This window comes from Protomyctophum parallelum (genome assembly GCF_964188405.1).
Source record: "Protomyctophum parallelum genome assembly, chromosome: 1".
NCBI classification, from domain to species: Eukaryota; Metazoa; Chordata; class Actinopteri; order Myctophiformes; family Myctophidae; genus Protomyctophum; species Protomyctophum parallelum.
In genome coordinates this window covers 83,069,319-83,089,236 of record NC_139697.1, presented here as the reverse complement: position 1 = coordinate 83,089,236, position 19,918 = coordinate 83,069,319, and the positions used below count along the sequence as shown (strand labels likewise).

At 42.9% G+C, this 19,918-nt stretch overlaps 1 protein-coding gene across 1 annotated transcript in view; it reads right to left on the bottom strand.

The window, feature by feature from the left end:
• Positions 1–3,552: 3,552 nt before the first annotated feature.
• The window catches only part of zzef1 (zinc finger, ZZ-type with EF hand domain 1), a 51,765-nt gene continuing 35,399 nt past the window's right edge, over positions 3,553–19,918 (bottom strand). Inside the window, exons 46-56 of the mRNA XM_083781991.1 lie at positions 18,871–18,971; positions 18,607–18,742; positions 16,803–16,988; positions 15,898–16,071; positions 15,148–15,291; positions 14,330–14,498; positions 13,634–13,732; positions 12,782–12,947; positions 10,746–10,896; positions 6,551–6,622; positions 3,553–4,580 (exon numbers count right to left, since the gene is read on the bottom strand). Of these exons, the coding sequence (XP_083638117.1) occupies positions 4,500–4,580; positions 6,551–6,622; positions 10,746–10,896; positions 12,782–12,947; positions 13,634–13,732; positions 14,330–14,498; positions 15,148–15,291; positions 15,898–16,071; positions 16,803–16,988; positions 18,607–18,742; positions 18,871–18,971 (1,479 nt within the window). The 3' untranslated portion in view covers positions 3,553–4,499. The remainder of the gene's footprint in view (positions 4,581–6,550; positions 6,623–10,745; positions 10,897–12,781; positions 12,948–13,633; positions 13,733–14,329; positions 14,499–15,147; positions 15,292–15,897; positions 16,072–16,802; positions 16,989–18,606; positions 18,743–18,870; positions 18,972–19,918) is intronic.

Here is a 19,918-nt window from a genome sequence, read left to right as displayed (position 1 = left end):
TCAATGCCGAGAAACGCAATTAACACTCTGAATGTGTGTATTATGGGCCGGCATGTCATGATGACAATGTCTCGCTGACTGGCTCACTAGCAGTGACACATTCACACATTCACCGCAATTTTATTTGCGTGTGCATGAGACTGGACCATGGTCGTATTCAAAAATGATTTGTGGACCTTCAGCATTTCTAGTTGAGGACCCCTGGTCTAGAGTGTACAAACGGGTCCATTTGGTTCCATTTGTACACTCTCTGAGTTACAGACCCATAAGGGTCCATTTGGTTCCTAACTTTCATTTAGCTGGGGACCGCCTGGAACTCCCTCAAGGACCCCACTTTGGGAACCACTGATCTATGGGGAGCGGTGTAGCGTCTGATTGCATTAAACAAAGTTAAACTCACTTTGCCACTCGGTTTGACACTCACTTTATGCATGCGCATACCCTCTATAAAGTACAGTAACAGATGGAAATTGGTATAAGAATTCCAGATAATCTATGATGATTCAATTAAGATAACCCCTATAGTGAACACAGACGAACACACAACGAAAGATGACAAAGAAACATTCTCACATCAAAAGGTTTACTTTTTTTCTTTTTAAATTAGAAATGGATCACATTTCAACCCAAGCAATATTCTCTTCCAACTGATCTCCAATGTGCCATGCATACAAAATAAAACAAAATAATGTGTCTAGCCTTTAGTGACCAATATATTAAAATTCAAATTGGTAAGGGGCTGATATGAAAGACCCCCCCCCCCCTTTATTATTACTATGCAATTAACAATATTCACAGATATGTACATTCAAATCTCAGTCAGTCTCAAGTAACGAGCAATAACACAATGACACTAACACAAAAAGGTAAAAAGATAGAAAATGCTCAAATTAAACAATATATTTCTAATTAAAAATATAATTATAGTTAAATAAACGATTGCTTTTTTTGTTTTAGCTGTAGGCACATGGTATATACGGTAAGTGAGGCGTCATCCAACTGAATTCTTCAGAGAACAAAAAGAAGCCATGCTGGAGGCCTTCGAACTCACCAAGTCAAGAATGTTGAGCTCAATTTTTTACTGTGCCCCTACTGTAGTCACTAGCAGTGAGTCACTGTGTGTTTTTATTTTATTTAACTCGGAAAATCTGTTACATATGGTCGGGCGACCGATTATGAATTATGCTCCCCGCTGTGGCTGACAGTCATGTAAACAAAAACACCAAAGATGCTTATAGGGTCTATCAAAAAATAAATAAGGATATTCTAACCCATTTCCCCTCAGCAATATGATGAAAAGTGGAGGGAGCTCATTTTGATGACTCACAATGGGTTTCTTTGGCATACAGTACACCACCGTGGTTTCATTCTAAAAAAGAAAAAAGAAAGAACAAAAATTGAGTTTAAACCCGCGTCCCCTTTCTCTACTTCTTGAAACAAGACTTTGTTTGAAGGTGGTGGTGGGTTTAAACTTCCACCATCAAGCACAAACAAACTTAATTAATTCTGTGCCGCAGGGTGGTAGCAAAAGTGTAGTTAAGTTGTGCCAGAGTTTGCGTTCACTTTAAGGCCCGGACGGTTAGCTCTACTGCTAGGGCACCTAGGCTGCTGAGCCAGCCTGACGGCGTGCTGCGGGTTCGACTCCCAATCCCAACGGCCTTTGCCACGTGTCTTCCCCCCAATCTCTCTCCCCAGTTCCTGTCAGTCTACTTTCAACCTATCAATAAATGCAGAAAAAGCCAAAAACATATCTTAAAAAAATGAAGAAAAAGTCACTTTAAGATCAGTTTCATCCCCTTTGTACCCCCTGCACACCATCACTGTAACCATCGGCTATCATTAGCATTAACTCACACCATTTAACTCTCGCCAGAAAAATTTACATGTCGGGAGCGATGCGAGAAAAAGTAATAAATGACATCCGAACTTTGGATGGATGACAAGGACAGCGCTCGTAGTTTCTGAGTTATGGAGCTTTGAAAATCCTGCTTTGAACAGAGGTAAATAAAGAGTTGTAACGTCCCATAGCTGGTGGTGAGCGCTTCATATCAGGAGTATACGGGGGGCCGGGGGGTACAAATATGTACGTACCTCGCTGATAACGTCCCATAGCTGGGGGGTACGAATATATACATACTTAGCAACAAAAAAAAATAGTTAAAGGGCCACTTCACCCCTTTTGCAACCAGATCTTATTTTAATGATGTTTGGGAGACAAGAAACACTTTCATGTTTTTCTTTTGTGTGCGCAATGTCCGTGTGCGCAATGTCCGTGTCTATGTGTTGTTCACCCACCTATGTGACGTTAATGAGCATCAGTATATGACTGAGTACCAGTAGGGGCGCTGTTGTGCCAGAAACAGAGTGGGATAGTGCTGCACTGTTGCCTGCTAATGAGAGAGAGGTGGGGGGGGGGGGGGGGGGAGTTGCACCACTCAGTTCATTTTTTTTAAATATTTTAGTATTTCAAAGTGCCAGCGATGTCATGGACAATGGTCTCACTTACTTCCTGGACTACTTGTCTCAGTAAGACAACCCTCCCCTCTCCACAAGGTGCGGTGAGTGCAGCAAAGCATCATGGTCCTTGTAGTAATCCAGCAGTGAGACCAGTGTAAAACACAAATTACCCACATACAAACCACAGGAAAGTGTTTGTCTCCCAAACATCATTAAAATAAGATCTGGTTGCAAAAGGGGTGAAGTGGCGCTTTAAGAACAGCTTCAACGCCAGAGCCATACAGGAACTGAATATTGCCAAACTATCCCCACTACATGTTTACAGAACTGCACAGATGTTGACATTTTAATTGCACCTTTGTAAGCGTCCATTTCTTTCTTGTACTACTTGCAATTCAGAAAATGTGCAATATCCTGAAGTGCAATATCTTAGCTGTTGGAATTAGTTTACAGTATATTATGTATCATTGTTTTAGAGGTTACAGCAAACGCATATATATCATTATGTTTCACCCGTACATTTGCTTAACTGTGTGTGTGTGAGTGCACCATCAGTAAATTGTGCTGTACACTGTACAATGACAGAAAAGGAATTCAGATTCGGATTCATACTTTTTAGAATTCACACACAATTACACATTTAGTATATTTAGAACATATATCCACCACCCAACACCTGCTCGTAAGCTCGTAAACCCTGCCGTTTCCACACATCTCCTCCTGGCGTTATGTAATCACAGGAAATGTATTCATTGTTTCTTTCATCTCCCTCCAGAGTAGATGATACACCTCTCCTTACCCCTATTTTCAATCACTATGGTTCTGGTTTTTATTAGACATTTATTTTCTGTTTGCATCAGGCCTTTTTCTCTTAAAATAAATATTTCAAGTCCTTCTAGTTTCCTGTATATCAATTTGTTTTGTGCTATCCTTGAAGTCAAGTAACAGAGCACAGGCTGAGGTTTGAGGTGGACGATAGATTTCCGTTCCAATGCCTCAATGGTTCAGGGCAAAATGTTTGCATTGGTGTTCCGTTTGGGCAGTCCTATATGCGTTTTGTTTAATGGCACCAACATGAAAGAAAGGGGGGAAAAGTTGTTAAATTATTCTTTATAATTTCTGTCAAAAACAAAGAAAAAGAAAAACGCTCCCACCCTACACACTGTACGGGTGTAACAGTATATCAACTCTAATGTACATCATTCCGTGGTCAACTTTGAAGTGGTGCAGTAGCCATTATTATTAAGACTCCCACTTCTCACACCAAAAAGTTAGAGCCTTTTCATCTTTTTCAGGAAGGAATTCACAGGCAAATCCTAGTCCTAGTATTAAAAATAAATGAAAATCAAACGTTTTATAATAATAATAATAATCAACTTTTTTCCCTCAGTAAGCTGGAGGAGGAGAGGAATTGAGTGAGCTAGTAGGTCAGAAGTGTCTCCACATTGTGACTAATGAGAATCCACCGTCCCGGGCCGTATTTTTAGACACGTTCTACATGTCCACAGAGACGCTCGGCCGGCATGCAGGCAAGGTGACCTGCTTGCTGCTTTCTGTCACCATTATCAATCGTGTGTACGCAAAGTGGCTTTTGTTTAGAGACAATTCAAAAGAAAATGAACAGAGTTAAAAAAAGAAAAAAAGAAAGAAAAATACTTCTTCCGTGTGGGAGTGGCAGATTTGGCACACCTCAACTTTTAGCACAGCATCGTCAAGTAAAACTTCAAAATAAAAATAATTTAAAAAAAGACACTTGTTCCAATAAAGCACATGCTGATATATTGGATTCACCTAAGGCCAACGGAACTGTGATTAGTAAGCCCCCCCCCTCCCCCCTTCTCTGTCTAGAGGAACGGAGAGAGTAGACGCATGTCACTGGGAGTCCCTACAGTAAGTAGAGGTTGTTGTGTGGGGGGAACAACGCCTTCATCCCCTGGATCAAAGTGAGCCAAGCTGAGTTAACGTGAAGATGGGTCGCCTCCAGGCTGCAATCATACCCTCTAAAATCACCTCGGTCAAATCTCTTAAATGGTCCGGTCCTCTCAGGGCGACCCGTCGAGCAGCTTGGTGGATTTGTTGGGGTAATTGATAGCCAGGCTGATGGCGGCAATGTTCTTCAGAGCCTGTGTGATTCAAAAACGACAACAAGGGAAAAAGTGAGTGAATTTGTACAATGATGGAATAAAGCAGTTCAGGGAGATGCACAATGCTGTAACACTGGAGGCAAGGGATCCATCAATTTTATTTAGCAATTAAAACATCTATTATAGAGAAATCAGGCAAAATGGCAACTATGACTGAGGGCCTGAAAGTTAAGTTGCGTTTCTCTCTCTAATAGACTTTTTAATTTCAATTATAGACAGAGTGCATGATTATCTTTGTTAGTTCCACGGTTTGCTTTACAGCGAGGACTCGAAAGACATCTCCAGTGGAAGTGTTGCTTAAGGTCTGTTCTGTTCAGTAATCCAGAATCTGTGGCCTCTGGCTGCTGACTAACAATAATGTATTGCCATACCAAGGAGCTCTCCGTGGACTGATTAATGAAAGTGATCCGTTTTCCACATCACAAACACCATCTACTCCGCTGTTATTTTTCAATACGAAAGTAACCTCCTCCATCCAACCACCCACAACTCCACTCTGTCCCTCCACCCACATGACCCGCCCCCCCCCTCCTCTAAAGCGCTCGCCGCCTCCAATGGAAACACACAGTACACTGAGTGGAAGATATAGCTCATCTTATTTATTGCTGGTTAATGTTGAGCAGCAAAAAATACAAATTAAATCTGTGACCTGTCTACCCGTATGTATACAGTACTGTACAACAGGGGTCTGCAACCTTTTGGAAACAAAGTGCCATGATTTTATTTTCTAGATGTGCCATGTCAATTGTCAACGGTAATTTTAATGACAATCATTTTGATTGTCCACGAATGTAACTGTGGGGTTTGATTTGGGCTCTGCTGTAGGTGGAGATGGGGGGAGTGACTCATGGGAGCAGTCAGTGTCAGGGTTTTTTAAATGGCAGGTGTTTGTGATTATGACTAACGAGGTTGATCTCTATTTAGTAGAGTGTTGGGCGTGGGGCTTGGCCACACAGAGAGCAGAGAGTGCAAGAGAAGACCTACTGAACTAAAATTTGCGTGGCAGGCAATGTTCCCAGCACGGCTGTGTGGAGCCAATAAATGAGTGAACCTGCATCAAGCTGTCTGTCATTCCATGTGACTGAGAGGAACCCACAGTAGCAACAGACAGCGCTACAATAACCGTTTACATGTTTTACATTGTTATAATGATCATTAGACTCAAAACAATAACCTCGATTCTCTCCCAGACTCCCTCCAAAGTCAGAGTTCAGAGTTTTAATGAATGTAGAATTATGTACACGATGTAATTTGCATACAAATGTGAGGGACTTTATTTGAGTACATTTCTATTTTTAAATAGTTCATCAAAAATGCTCTCTCACACACACATGCCAGTGTGCCAGTGATCACCATCCTTGGTGCCGATGTTGGCACCGGTGCCTAAGGTTTCCTACCCCTGCAGTACAAGGTCTCCTTCCTGGCCTCTGTGCGTGTGTGTGTGTGTATTAGGCTGCACATCAGTGACACTTGGTGGTGAAAATATGCTATTTCCGTGCTCAGACCCAGGGACACAGCCAGCCAGGGACACACTTAGCTGTCTATAGGAGTGGTTGCACCACTCAAAAAGTGGAGCCAGTGTCCAGCACCTGGACACTGACTGAACGAGATCTCTTTTGACTCTCTACCTACTGTATACTGTATAGTGAATTACATTCACGCAAATATTTCTTCTGAGAAGTTGTGAAAAACAAAGACTGATGGGAAAACATTTGAATCAGAATGGTGAGTTAAAAAGAAGATGAAAAGAATGTTATGTAATGAGCTTATGACAATTTAGGACTAGAGACACCTTAAACCACATGAAAAAGCTGATCTATAGACTCACAACAATTGCTACACTTCGTCTATTTTCAGCCAAGAAATTTGGTGTAGGAAACAAAAGCACTACACCCATCATAGACCCTTGGGGGACACCATGCACTAGGAGAGAAGTGAAAAGGTCTTACCAGAGCTGTGTGGTTCAGGAGCTGCTCATCAGTGGTCATTGCTAGTAGGTACTCCTGGAAAATGCCTTGTGCCTGGAAAACACATTAGAATGTGGTTGATCCATGAAACAAAATCTCCACAAGCCGTAAAAGTAAAAGTAATAACAAAATACGTTATCTTCAAACCGCGGCGTGAAAAAGGTTATGCTGTATGGATCTTCGACTTGGAGAACAACAAAGCACACAGGCTACCAAAAACATTCATCAACACATATTAACACATTCCCTCCCGTTACACTAGAATCAGAATCAGAAGACTTTATTGCCATGACATGTAAACATGTTCGGAATTTGGTTTGGAGGGACAGCAGAGTGCAGTTACAACAACATTAGTGCAAAACAGGACAAGACAGTGCAAAGAACTGGCGGGATCATTAGGCCAGTGTCAGTCAAATGCGCAAAATACCACAGTAGAAGAAGAGATCCTGGGCAACCAGGAAGTGCAGCCCCCTCCCACACACTGTCTTCACTCTAGGCAGAGGATTCGCGGCAGAGTTGTTTTGGTCCGTGCGATGTAAGAACGGCATAATAACCTCACAAAACATCATCCGACAAGCCCTGAAAAGTAACTCTCAAGGAAAGAGATAAGAATGTAGCCCCTGAGGAATAGATGGAGAAGACGTGTCCAGGAAGAAATGTCAAGAGAGCGGGCAGCTCTGAAAAGAACCGCCATTACCAGAGTAAAGTGGTGGACTTATATGTCAAATGCCTACGCACCCTAGAGGAGCGAAGGGCCTTCTAGGGCCATCTAGGACGGGACTTTAATGATAATTTTAAACTTCAGCTGTTGAAAAATAGCAGATCTACAAGCTCATAGTGTGGCACTGAGTGCCGCACTACGAGCTTGTAGATCTGCCTTTTTAAAGTCGTGAAAATGTGTGCAATTCTTGGAATAATTTATATTATTCTTTCACAGCAAACGTTTTTTAACTCATAACCTTGCTTCTGGGGGGTCCCTGAAACAAACAGGTTTCAGATGGGGGCCAGCGGCCAAATACATATACGTTTTTGGGTCCACTGCTATAGAAACGTATCAGAAAATGATTTAACCCATTTTGGTGTTGTAAACATTATGTTATGATTTAGCTATTGATAAATAGCAGATCTACGATCTATTTCAGAAAACTGGAGGATTTAGAAGATCTTTTTTTACATTTCGAGGTCAGGCCAAAATGGGTTAAAAGACATTTGTAGAATCTGGTCTCAGGTCTAAACGGGTTAAGTAATGTCAAGCAGGATAAGTGCAGTGTATAGGAAGGAACATGCAACGCTATCTGCCTTACTATGCTCCAGTTATAAATGAGGCTTGGTTCCCGTTCCCCCTGACCACTTATCATCTCCATATCTCCGTCAAAGCCGTGGTGGAATGTTGGAAAGGTTATTTAAAATTACCATCAAATCAAATCAGAGCTTCCACCACCAAGGCCCCATAGTGAAGACATACCTCAGGTTACATAACATCACTGTTGGTTGGGTAGACACCACGTATCTCCAAATCCATCCTTTTTGAGGGGAGTTAGCCCCTCCTATGTCCAGCTTTTGGTGCGTGTAACCCAAATTTTGTCTTAACACAAATATTAAAAGACATCGACAATGACTGGACAATTTTGAGTGTTTGTGTAAACACACACATTGCGTAACCACAAACACTGATGACGAAGGCGAGGACGCAAATTGTGATTGGCTGGAATGAGATGATTTATGATGATGTACGATGATAAGAGCGCCCCTCACTTTACACGGGTGTGATTTTACCTCTAGTATAATAGAAGTATAAATATTTAAGCAAGTAAAAGCAAGAGCTTGTGAATAATAATTAATTTGCGTGCATTGGAACACAGGTTCTTGTTTAACATTTTATAAAAGGTTTTTTGGACATACAAGGTTTCCGCCTGGCAGAGACGATAAAGCATGGGAAGTTGTCTGGGTACGACACACAGATAAGACTAAATACAAACTAAATGGGCCGAGACACTGGCGAAATGGAGCCTTTATGGGTCCAGGAGACACAGTCCAGAGCCACACTCGAACCATCCATCTCACACAACACCCCAAATGTTTATTCTGGGGAACATCCTAGCACCATTTGTATGGTCACCAGCGCGTGACGTGCCATTTTTTGGTTCCTAAATATAGCTCTCACTTCCTGGGGGTAGAAGAAAGTTCATTATATCTCAATGGACATGCCCCCCCCCAGCTGTAAGCATCACGCAAGGAAATCTGGACGGCATTAAGTGCTAAACCTTAAGAAATGCAGTGGTCCTTGTCCCAGACCAAATAAGGCTATTTTGGAAGACTCACAAGGAAGGCACGTCAGAACTGCTCTGCAGCTCGGCCGTGTTTTTGCAGCAGTGTCAACATGGAGCCGTTGAACAGGGCCGTATGTCATCGCACGCTGCCGAGTTCGTGTGTCAACATGCTGTGTGTGTGTGAGCCACGATGGAGCTCTGTCCACGCACATCCACAGCTCCATTGTCAGTACGACTAGGTCTGTGACAATTATTACATTATTGCCTAATCGCAATGTTTTGAGATAATCTCAATTAGATATTATATTCATAATAATTTCCATGTTAAAGATTGTCATCTTTATTCTTTATATAGTATAAAGTAGACATGGCTAAAGCATTTCCGGGAGAAAAAGGTTGAGAACCCCTGGTCAATATTATGCACCGGAGTGAATGCAGACATGAACAAGAAAACAATGTCCACCTTTTTGTTTTGTTTTGGATCTTACCCTGCAAAGTGGCTGCAAGAGAACACAGAGCACATAGCCTAGATTCCAGTCAGTGCAACCTGGATTCAGGTGCAGCACCATATGTACAGTGCCGTCTCCTTCTGAAACCTCACATAATGGCTTGAACCACATCCTGAATGCAACGTCGTCATTGCGTCAAGCACCAGTCAGAGTCTGGCAGTGGGAGGAGCCAGGCTGAGCAGCAGAGAGGGTAAACGGCATGGTTTTATTTTAGCCACCATCATCAGGAAGTCACACTGAAGACACTGCTCTTTCAGCACAGCACTTTACTCTTGCTCAACTGCTGTGCCAGTTTGAGGGCATGGTGGTGTTGTGTTGTGCTAATAAAAGCTAGCTGACCAGCTGGCATAAGTCTAATTCATACTTAAGTATAATAAGTATTTTCTGTGAGCGACACAGTCGTGCAATGAAGAATAAATTAGACTTTACTGCACTGTCTGAGGTCAGTGGTAACCTGGAAAACAGACGAGTCTGCCAAGACTGCCCAGTACCAAAAGAAATAGAAAAAGAAAAGAATTGCCTACACATTGATTATTAATCAGGCTAAGCCAGTGTTGGTGTCAGCAAAATGGCTAGAGAAGGTTTTGGTGTATTAATTTAAGTATCTCCAGAACAGCTGGTAAAATGTAGTCGAGGAGCATTCGTCCATAGCTAAACAGCCACGCGGAGCGACTACTGTGGCCTATAACCCCCAACTGTATGTTGCAATAATCCAATTGTGATATGTGCATGGCATGAATGGTACACTGCCAAACATGTCAGCTAGCTTATTACTAGTTTAGTGTCTCTCGCTGTCTCTCTCTCTCTCTCTCTCTCTCTCATCTGCTACGTTCCGCCTCTCTGAACATGTCAGATGCTGTGTGATGAACAGAGATGACTAAGCATTAAACAGAGGCTATAGCAAACACATGCGAATTTGATCGTGAGGCACTGGTAAAAAAAAAAAAAAAAGACAAACAGGCCCCTGGATGGAGGCACACAACCCTAGCATTGCTGTGACATTTTTTTATACATTTTTTGAAATCCCACAATTTTGTAACCCATTTTTCACCCGGTGCCAATTGCCTAAACTGTATTCCTAGGCGTTACTCTCTCCCTCTGCCAACCGGGGGAGAGCCCCGAACTGAGCTCACGCTTCGTTCAATGCGACAGTGATACTGAATTCCGTGTGTGGTTCTGAAGGGCGTCCAAGGCCAATATCATCATTCCACGTCCCTCATGTATCCGTCCTGCTACTGCCCCCTGGTGTTTGCTAGTGGCATTACATGCGGCAACATCCAATGGGCACAGACACAGTAATGGTGCATTTATATAGTGCTTTTATGCAAAGTGCTTTACATAGATTGTGCATTACATTCACCCACCCACGCACAAAATGCTGAAAGAAATGTTACTCACATTGGCTCTGGACTCGGCGATGAAGAACAGCTCGGTCAGGGCTCTGTGGAGGGGCAGCAGCACAGTGATACTGGTGGGGTCTTGGCCCAGGTTGTTCTCCATGGTCAGGAAGAGCTGCCACAGCGGCCGCAGCAGGGTCAACTCGCAGGCCCTGCAACGCAACGCAGCCACATGATGACACAGCAGCCTTATTATGCAGGACTTCAAGAGAGATGACGTGATGACACGGCATTATGCAGTCAGGACACGACACCACGCACAACTATAGGCCTGTCACAATTATTACATAATCGCCTAATTGCAATTATTTGAGATAATCGCAATTGTTTTTGCATAATCGTCAATCGTTTCCATTTTCAAACATTAGTGGGAAAAAACAGTAATAGCAGATCTACAAGCTATTTTGTACATTTGTTGATGTTTTTTAACCCATTCTGGGCGGGAACCCCTTTTGGTGTTTTACCCCGTCAGGTCGGGAACCCATTTTGGGGTTCTGTACAGTATGTACAGTATTCAAAAATGTAAAAAAATTGATGCTGCTATATAAATATTTGAAGTTTTTCAGAAAACTTAGGTCAGGATTTAGAGGCGTTTTTAGAATCGGCCTTAGGCCTAATAATTATGTGTCAGTGATTTCTTTGTATATTTAAGTTATATTTGTCATATCTGCCCTGTGCAATGTGTGATTACGAAGCCTAAAAGGCAAACAAATACAAATTGTAATGTTCCAATGTTCAATGTTAAAAAATAAATAAAAACATACAATTCAATCATTAATCGCAATTGTTTGTATGACAATTAATCATCAACTTAAATTTGTACTGGTGACAGTCCTACGCACAATGTGCAACGCAGGTCTCAGAGCGGAACTGAACCATGGACATTATGTGGTAGTCAGCTAAAGTGTCAGCATGCCCAAGAAACGACTCTGACGAAAGAAAACTGAAAAATGCAAAATAAAATAGCTGTTGGAAGATTTTACGTTCTGGCATGGTGATGCTGTCACCATGGCCATAAAGCACCAGAGTCTGAAGCTATGCAAATCCTCAAACATATCCCTTAGCTCATCTCCATGGTAACTATCAGGATATTAAGCTTCCGTGAAGCCCTGTATGCAAACCCTGTGTGAAGTGAAATCCTGTGTCTCGTCTCCTGGGACAACAAACGACACAGGCATTAACTAGAAAAGAGTACAGCTGATGCTTACACCAAACTACGAACAGCAAAGCTAGTGTACTAGTGTTGTTGTCAGCATGAGGGTGTGTGTGAATTGCAATTCCATGCATGTCTACTAGAAAACCCCAAAATCTGCACATAATACACGACTACTGTTTTGACCACGACGGAGGCGTGGCTTTCACTAGTATGTAGGCATGTAACGATATATCGTATATCGACATTTATCCCGACGATATGAATCGTTTATTGAAATATTTTTTTCCCCCTTTTTTTTAGGGGGCTAGTGAATTATCATATTCAAGTGCTTTTGGAGAGAAATGAGTCACTTAGTAGTAGAGCACTGTAGAGGGGAGCTGTGTGTGTCTGTGACTGTGCCCAGGTGATGATGGTCGTTGATGCTCATCAAGGAAGGAAATATGTTTCTGCACTGTCAAAAGTAATGCTACTTCTTTTGCAATGTAGTTAAATAAAATATGTGAAAAAAGCTTAGGGGGAAGATAAATTATATATATATATATATATATATATAAAAAAAAGATTGTGGAACATATTTTTTGTTTAAAATATCGTGAAAAATCGTATCGTGAACCTCATATCGTGATACGAATCGTATCGTGAGTTGAGTGAATCGTTACATGCCTACCAGTATGGAAGTGCTATTTCACCGTGGCTGGGTGAGTTCGGGTTTGACATTATTTACAATTCTGGACAACACGTCGCCCAGTGTCATATGTAGGGATTTTTTGTGTATGCACAGATTTGCAATTCCGTGCTATTTCACCTTGTTTGGGTAGGGTAGGTGTTAAACGCTTGCATTGCATTCAGAGGAATGGATGGATGTATGGGTGTGAGCTCACGTTTGTGATTGACACTGCAGGAGGCGGAGCAACAGGTGGATGGCTTTCAGCCGCTGGTTCCCCGTTTGACGGCAGGCCACGCCCACCTGCCACTCCCAGATGTCAGACAGCGGCAGGTGACTGAGCACTTGGTCATCAGCCAACATCTGCTTCAGGATCTCAAACCCTGTTTGAAGTAAATCAACAACTAAGTGTTTGAATAAGGGGTAAAATGCCTACATATTTGTTTTTGGCTTTTGTGCCTTTATTGATAGTTACAGTGAAGACAGACAGGAAAGAGGGAGAGAGAGAAGGGGAGAGACATGCAGCAAAGGTCGTCATGAACGGGACTCGAACACGTGACACGCTGTCAGACCAGAGCCTATATGTGGCATGCGCCTGGACCACTAGGCCAGCAGGCGCCCGATTGAATATTATTATTATTTAGTTTTTACCTTTCTTAACTTTTCAATAATGTACAGTATTACTATTATTATTATTTTACTCCCTTTTTATCCCCAATTTAGTAATTATGCTGCCGGCTAATATTCCAACTACATCAACACGTTGTGAGCTTGTAGATTGGCTATTTGAACTATTCAAAATAGTAGAAAAAAAATCAGTCAAGGGACTGGTGAAAATAGGGCCCATAATCTGAATCTATAACACACTATACAGACTATTGATAGGATATGATTTGTGTCCAAAAAAAGAGCTTGGCGTTGCAAAGCAATATGAGAGTTTGATTTCCATTTTTTTGCCTTTTACAAAATGGTGGTTGGCCTCTGAAGTCCCATTTCTATTACAATGAGCTGACGCTGATTACATGTCACGTTCCTATACCCCTGGATATACAGTGCCAAAGTCTGTTACCTGTCTGAAATCGTCCTCTGTGGCCTCCTGTCACGGTGAACTTGTATCCCCACTCCGTGTTGCTCATGTCAGAAACAAACCTGTAGTGCAGGGTATCACCTGAGAGAAAGGTCACAGGTCAGTCACAACCACATAAAAAAACCTGTAGTGCAGGGTATCACCTGAGAGAAAAGTCACAGGTCAGTCACAACCACATACGTCATCAGCATACAGGGGCCACATTAACTACTTCACTTAATGTGGCATGCAGGTTAATATCCGAATATTGATTTATTCCAGCTGTTAAAATTTCAAACAACATTACTTAATTACTACAGTCTATATTAGTAGCTGAATGACTAGTATTATAATTTTATTGTCTTATTTATGTCTAATGTATTTGCATTTAAGTTAATAAAGTTAAATAAAGTTAAAGAATAAATAAATAAATAAACATGTTATTTTTCAGGATTCTAATTGAAAAAAATATAAAAGAATATTCAGGATTTCAATTCAAATAATAGCAGATCTACAAGCTCAAAACGCATGACAGTGCGATGCGTTTTGAGCTCGTAGATCTGCAATCTTTTTGTAGTATATGCAATGTGGCCCTCTGGAGTGAGTGTGGAAATATAGTGGCCCTCTCCATCTTCAAAGTTTCCCACCCCTGGCCGACAGCATGCATACATACAACACACACAAAGACTGTTGTCTTACCAGGAATCTCAAAGTCGGACCATTTCTGGGGGGAGCCGCTGAAGTTGTGGAGATCCTGGAGGAAGTCAGTGCTGCTGGCCATGATGAGCTCATCACAGCCTTCCTCCGTGTAGCAGCGCGAGTCAAACTTCACCGACAGGTAGATGGCCCCTGGGATGTGCACCTTATCCTATAGGGACACACAGAATGCACTCTCACCACCAAAATATCCTAGTTTTCCCCAGTACTCAATAGTTCTCCAAAAACAGGCATCAGAATCAAATCAAACTAAATTTATATAAAGCACATTTTACAACAATCAAAATTGACTGTGAAGTGCTGTACAAGGTGAGAACAAAAACCATCAACAATTAAATTATGCAAGTTCAACAACAACAAAACATTGGATACAACAAACAGATCAAGACACAATCATTAACACTTTCCCTCCCAAGTTACACGATTAAATTGACTGTAGAACAGCTTCCCTCGCAATAACGAGTTATGTTTTCATTGTTTAATTCGCGTTTTTAATACGTTTTAAGACGTAGATTCCATCGGACAGAGTGAGATAGGTGACGCGATTTGATGACGTCATCGCAAAAACATCCGTCGCACTGGCATGTAAATAAATAAAAGAAGGGATTTAAAAGATTCAGAGTTGGCACTTTTTATACAAATAAAAAGGCAGGCTGTTTCAGAGCCTAGGAGCAGCAGCAAAGGCGCGGCCGCCCCTACGGCTACTCCTCAGAACCTGAATTCTGTTTGGTGTTGCCAGGTACAGTATACAAGGAGTTACAGTGAGTTGACTTGGTTGCAGGAACACTAGGTTTACCCACCTCAAAGTTTGTGTTGTTGTCATAGGGGTGTTTGGACTCTCGGACCTGCACGGCCATGCCTGGTTCCTCCATGAACTGGCAGGCAGTTAGAGAGAGACTGCACAGCATGCTCTGACTGCAGCCCTTCAGCACCCTCTGGAGGATCTGATGGGACACAGCACGCCACAGACAACATCAGTACACTCACTGGAAATACAGTACACGCTCACACACATGCACGCACGCACGCACACTTAAAATACATAAATTCAGAATTAGTCATGTACTGGGGCAAAGGGCAATACAATGCCTCTAAGATTTAGACATACACAAGGCAACATTTTCCCCTCTAACATTTTACACATTTACTACACTGCTCTAAGATATCACACAAACTAACAACACAGTACATACTGTACATACATATGCAATCACATACTACCATTCTGACAATCTGGGAACCCATTGGCAAAAGAATAAGGCAAAACAGCGCCCTCCACTGTTTATTTCGTTTGAATTTGCCTCTGGGGGCAAGCCTCAATAGAATGTGTATAACAGGATGTTGGCCCGTTTGGCCCGCCCTCAGCCCTCCACTTCCTGTGTTTTCATTCCCACTATGAAACAATGTATACACGTTCTGAATGGCCCTGCTGACAGATTCGGTTTTGCAGCTCGGAATCTGTTCTTGAGAGATCACCATTTTGATAGTAAGAGCATAACACTAATGCAAGCCCACACACACACACACACACACACACACACGCCCCTTACCTTCTCCCAGAGGGGTCTCTCCTCCAGTTGCATGAGCATGTCCAGAATGTAAGCCATGTGGGACGCTCCGCTGAGCTCCAGGGCCTCCTCGCTCAGGGGCGTTGCGGCGGGCCAGTCGCCCAGCAGAGAGGCCAGCACGTGGCGTGCGTACAGTGTGGCGATGGCCTGGTTCACCTTCACCCAACCAGTGTTGATTTTGACAGGGAAAAATATTATGATATTTTAGTTAGTCTTTGGAACAAGTAAGACGTGTGAACGCGGGAAGCGAACGCAGCTGTTGGCAGTCTGACACACACATACACGCACCAGTTATTCTTTTAAAGTTTTCTTTTTTTGTTGTTTTTTTATTTATTTTTTAGTTTTCTAGTGTGTGTGAGTGCGTGTGTTTTTTGTGTGTGATACAGCTGCGCCCTCTGGTGGCGGGTGGGTGGTGTTAAAAAACGTCATTTAGTTTTAGTCACATTTTACTCAACTGAAATGTTTTAGTGTTAACTTTAGTTTTAGTCCACTAAAGGTCGTAAGATTTTAGTCGACTAAATCTACAGTCGATTTTGTCGACTGAAATGTGTTTTGGCGGGCCTTGATGGCGTCGTAATGCCCGATTTTACACTTGTGCTCTGAAAATAGCAGATCTACAAGCTCACAATGCTCACAGAGCTTGTAGATCTATTTTCAGAGCGCAACCAAACATAAAATGACATCTCTTTTAGTTTTCTTGATCACTAGTCCCTAACATTTTGGTCTAGTTTTAATTTGCTGACAAAATGTCAAATATATTTAGTCATAGTTTTGGTCATCATGGGTTAGTTTTTATTTCGTTTTTATCCAGTTTTCCTCAGTGGAAAAAGGCTAGCCGACGACCATTTTTCATCATAGTACGTTTTTAGTCGATCAACAACACTGACCTTCACCAGGTACTGCCGCACGTTGCGATTGCTGCGCGCGTCCAGCTCCTTGTGCAGAAGCGCAGAGCTCTTGGTGCGCCGCTGCTTGGCGTAGCTGAGCTGCAGGTCGCTCTCAGAGTTGGTGATGAGCTTCTGGGCCACGACGTTGATCTCTTCCGTGGCCTTCTCACAGTGACTGGGCTTGGACTGTGACGGACCACAAGGGAGGAAGGAGCAGTGGGAAGACAGATTAGCACATACTCAGGTTGTTTGGGTGTAATTGAGGTCATAAAACCTAAAAGAAAAACGAAAAATAAATGAACATGAATGTCATGAAACCTTTAACCCATTCTGACCTGAGATCAGATTCATACGAGGTTTCCACTGGGACACACACACCCGTTCGGACCTGAGATCAGAATCTAAAAAATGTCAGTCGTTCTTCGATTTTTCAAAAATAGCAGACCTACAAGCTCGTAGCGCGCCACTCGGTGGCGCGCTATGAGCTTGTAGATCTGCTATTTTTCAATAGCTAAAGCATAACATGATGCTAAACACCAAAATGGGTTCCCGTTCAGAATGGGTTAAACCAGAGTTTCCCGAATTTTGGTTTTTGGCACTGGAGGGCGCCGTTAGCTAATTTATAAGACATCATAAGCTTTCCGTGGCTACATCCTGACAAGACACACGTGTGGATCACATGACCGGAAGAAAATAGTTTCCAGCGTGCCCGTGAGCTCTGGTGGAAAAACCTCACATAGTCGATTCCTATGGGATGATGTAACCAGGCGCTCTCTACACACGATCGCCGGTGTTTTTCAAACGGATTGACACTCTAGCACACACGTGCACGACAATTGACCGTTCCACACAAGCATCCGTGTGTGGAAAAGGAGTCACGTAGAATATTGGACTCAAATCAAAGGTTAGTGGAAAAACTCTGGAAGAAATGCAGCAGTGAACGGGGATTAAAGACGTTTAAATCCGGCAGTCTATGTGCTAAAGGCCAATTTATTTAAGTCAATGTTAAATACTGTACCTATAAAAAAATACAGGCTGAGCCTTCCGTCCGTTTCCTGCATTCATTTCTTTGGTCTTTGAGCACATTCTCTGAAAGCTTAGATACACACAAAACCGGCACAGTACCACCGGATATTGTGGGGGCAGTGTAGCGCCCCCACGATTTCTTGAACTACATCTAGTTCCAAGAAAGACATGACAAAGACGCGTCATTCGCGGCACCGATACGGTTGCGGAAAGACCCGCCCCCCGCCTGCCTCTGATTGGCCCCCTCCTATTAGTCACATCGGTTGCGTGCCTTGCTAGTCATTAGACTCCCAATCCACACCTCCTGGGTTCAAAATCTGCATTTTTCCCCCCCAACAACTGCGAACTACTTTTTTTTGGGGCCGACAAAGTATAGTTTTAGAGTGTGTCTCGAGCCACGAGAGACACCACCGAGCGTGCTAAAGCGCACGAGTTGCCGCGTCGAACGTTCAAATTTGCCCCGTTCAAATTGCAACCCGATATGGACAGAATGGTAAATCTTCGTCCCCCAGAGCCCCCAAGTAGGGAAAGTCGCAAGGGGGAGGGGGCATTTACTGGTACTGTGACACCGGAACCATTTCCATGCTTGTGAATGTGACACATGACTAGAGGCGAAGCAGTTCCGTGCGCGTCACAGATGGGGACATTCAGTAGGTCAATCAGAGGCAGGCGGGGGGCGGGACTTTACGCAACTGCGTTGGTATCTTGTATCATGCGACAAAGACTTGGCAGAACTTTTTTTTTTACGTTCCAAAAAAGGGTTTAACAAAAGTCTCACCACGCAGGACACCACAATCATGTCGGTGTCCACGGCCTTGGTGCTCCTCTCCTCGGAGCGAGGGCGTTTGGTCGGTTGCCACTTCTGGGCCAGTGTGCGGATCGTTTCGTCCGTTTTGATCACATCTCCGTCAAATCTGTAGATTTGACATAAAAAGTAACCTCCTCATTATGACGACAAAAGAGATACAGGGAATACTGTATATGCGTGACTGCGTGAATAGGAATGTTTATTTTCCAGCAGTGTCACAGTGTCGACTCTGACCTCTTCTGCACCTCGAGGAAGAAAGAGTCGGTCCTCTTCATTTGCAGCTCGTACATGGCTCGCAAGATGTGCAGAGGCGCGTTTAAGGCATCGTGGGTGATCTGCGTCACACACAGGACATATTATTGAGATATGCGTATGCCTAAATATTACTGACTCACTATTGATTTACAATAGCTGGGAGAATAAATCTAGCATCCCTCTTAGCCAGTCTCAAGTCTGGTTTTTCTTTTGCCATGATGTCTGTGATGATATCTTTTTACTCAAACTTAAAAGTAGGATATGTAATGACTTCCGTCTGTTTGTCCAACATATCTTGAATCTTGAAGTAATGGCCACTTTACCATGATATTTGATGTCCCAACAAGAAGAAACCTGCAGATTTTCAACATGACGTTCCCTTTAGCGCCACCATCAGGCCATTTTAAATGAGCGTGTCTGATCTAATTAGTATGCCATTTTCCAACATACTTTTGAGTTGCATTTTGGATAACATTAGTCACGCAGTATCGAACCACACAAGTTTTCACTCGACTCGGTTCGGGTCACCAGACTATCAGAGCTCTGTTGTTGTCATCCGCTCCATCCTAAATGGTAAATGGTAAATGGTGCATTTATATAGCGCCTTTATCCAAGGCGCTTTACAGAGATTGTGCATTACATTCACCCATTCACACACACATTCATACACCGATGGCAGCGGAAACCATGCAAGGCACCAACTAGCACATCGGGAGCAATTAGGGGTTCAGTGTCTTGCTCAAGGACACTTCGACAGTAACTCTGGGGGAGCCCGGGTTCGAACTGGCAACCTTATGGTTACCATCCAGGCACTCTACCCCTGAGCCACCGCCGCCCTCCTACTTATCCGCCGCCATCCTACTTATCCATCTACCCGTTTGGTGCTTGGGTTCACCTATTGGTTGTTGATAAGGTTCACGACATCATTGAACTTCACATGAGCACGCACCAAGACAGACTAAAACGTGTTTGGTTTGATTGGAACTGACAAGAATGAGGAAAAAGACTGACTTCAGACAGCTCAGAC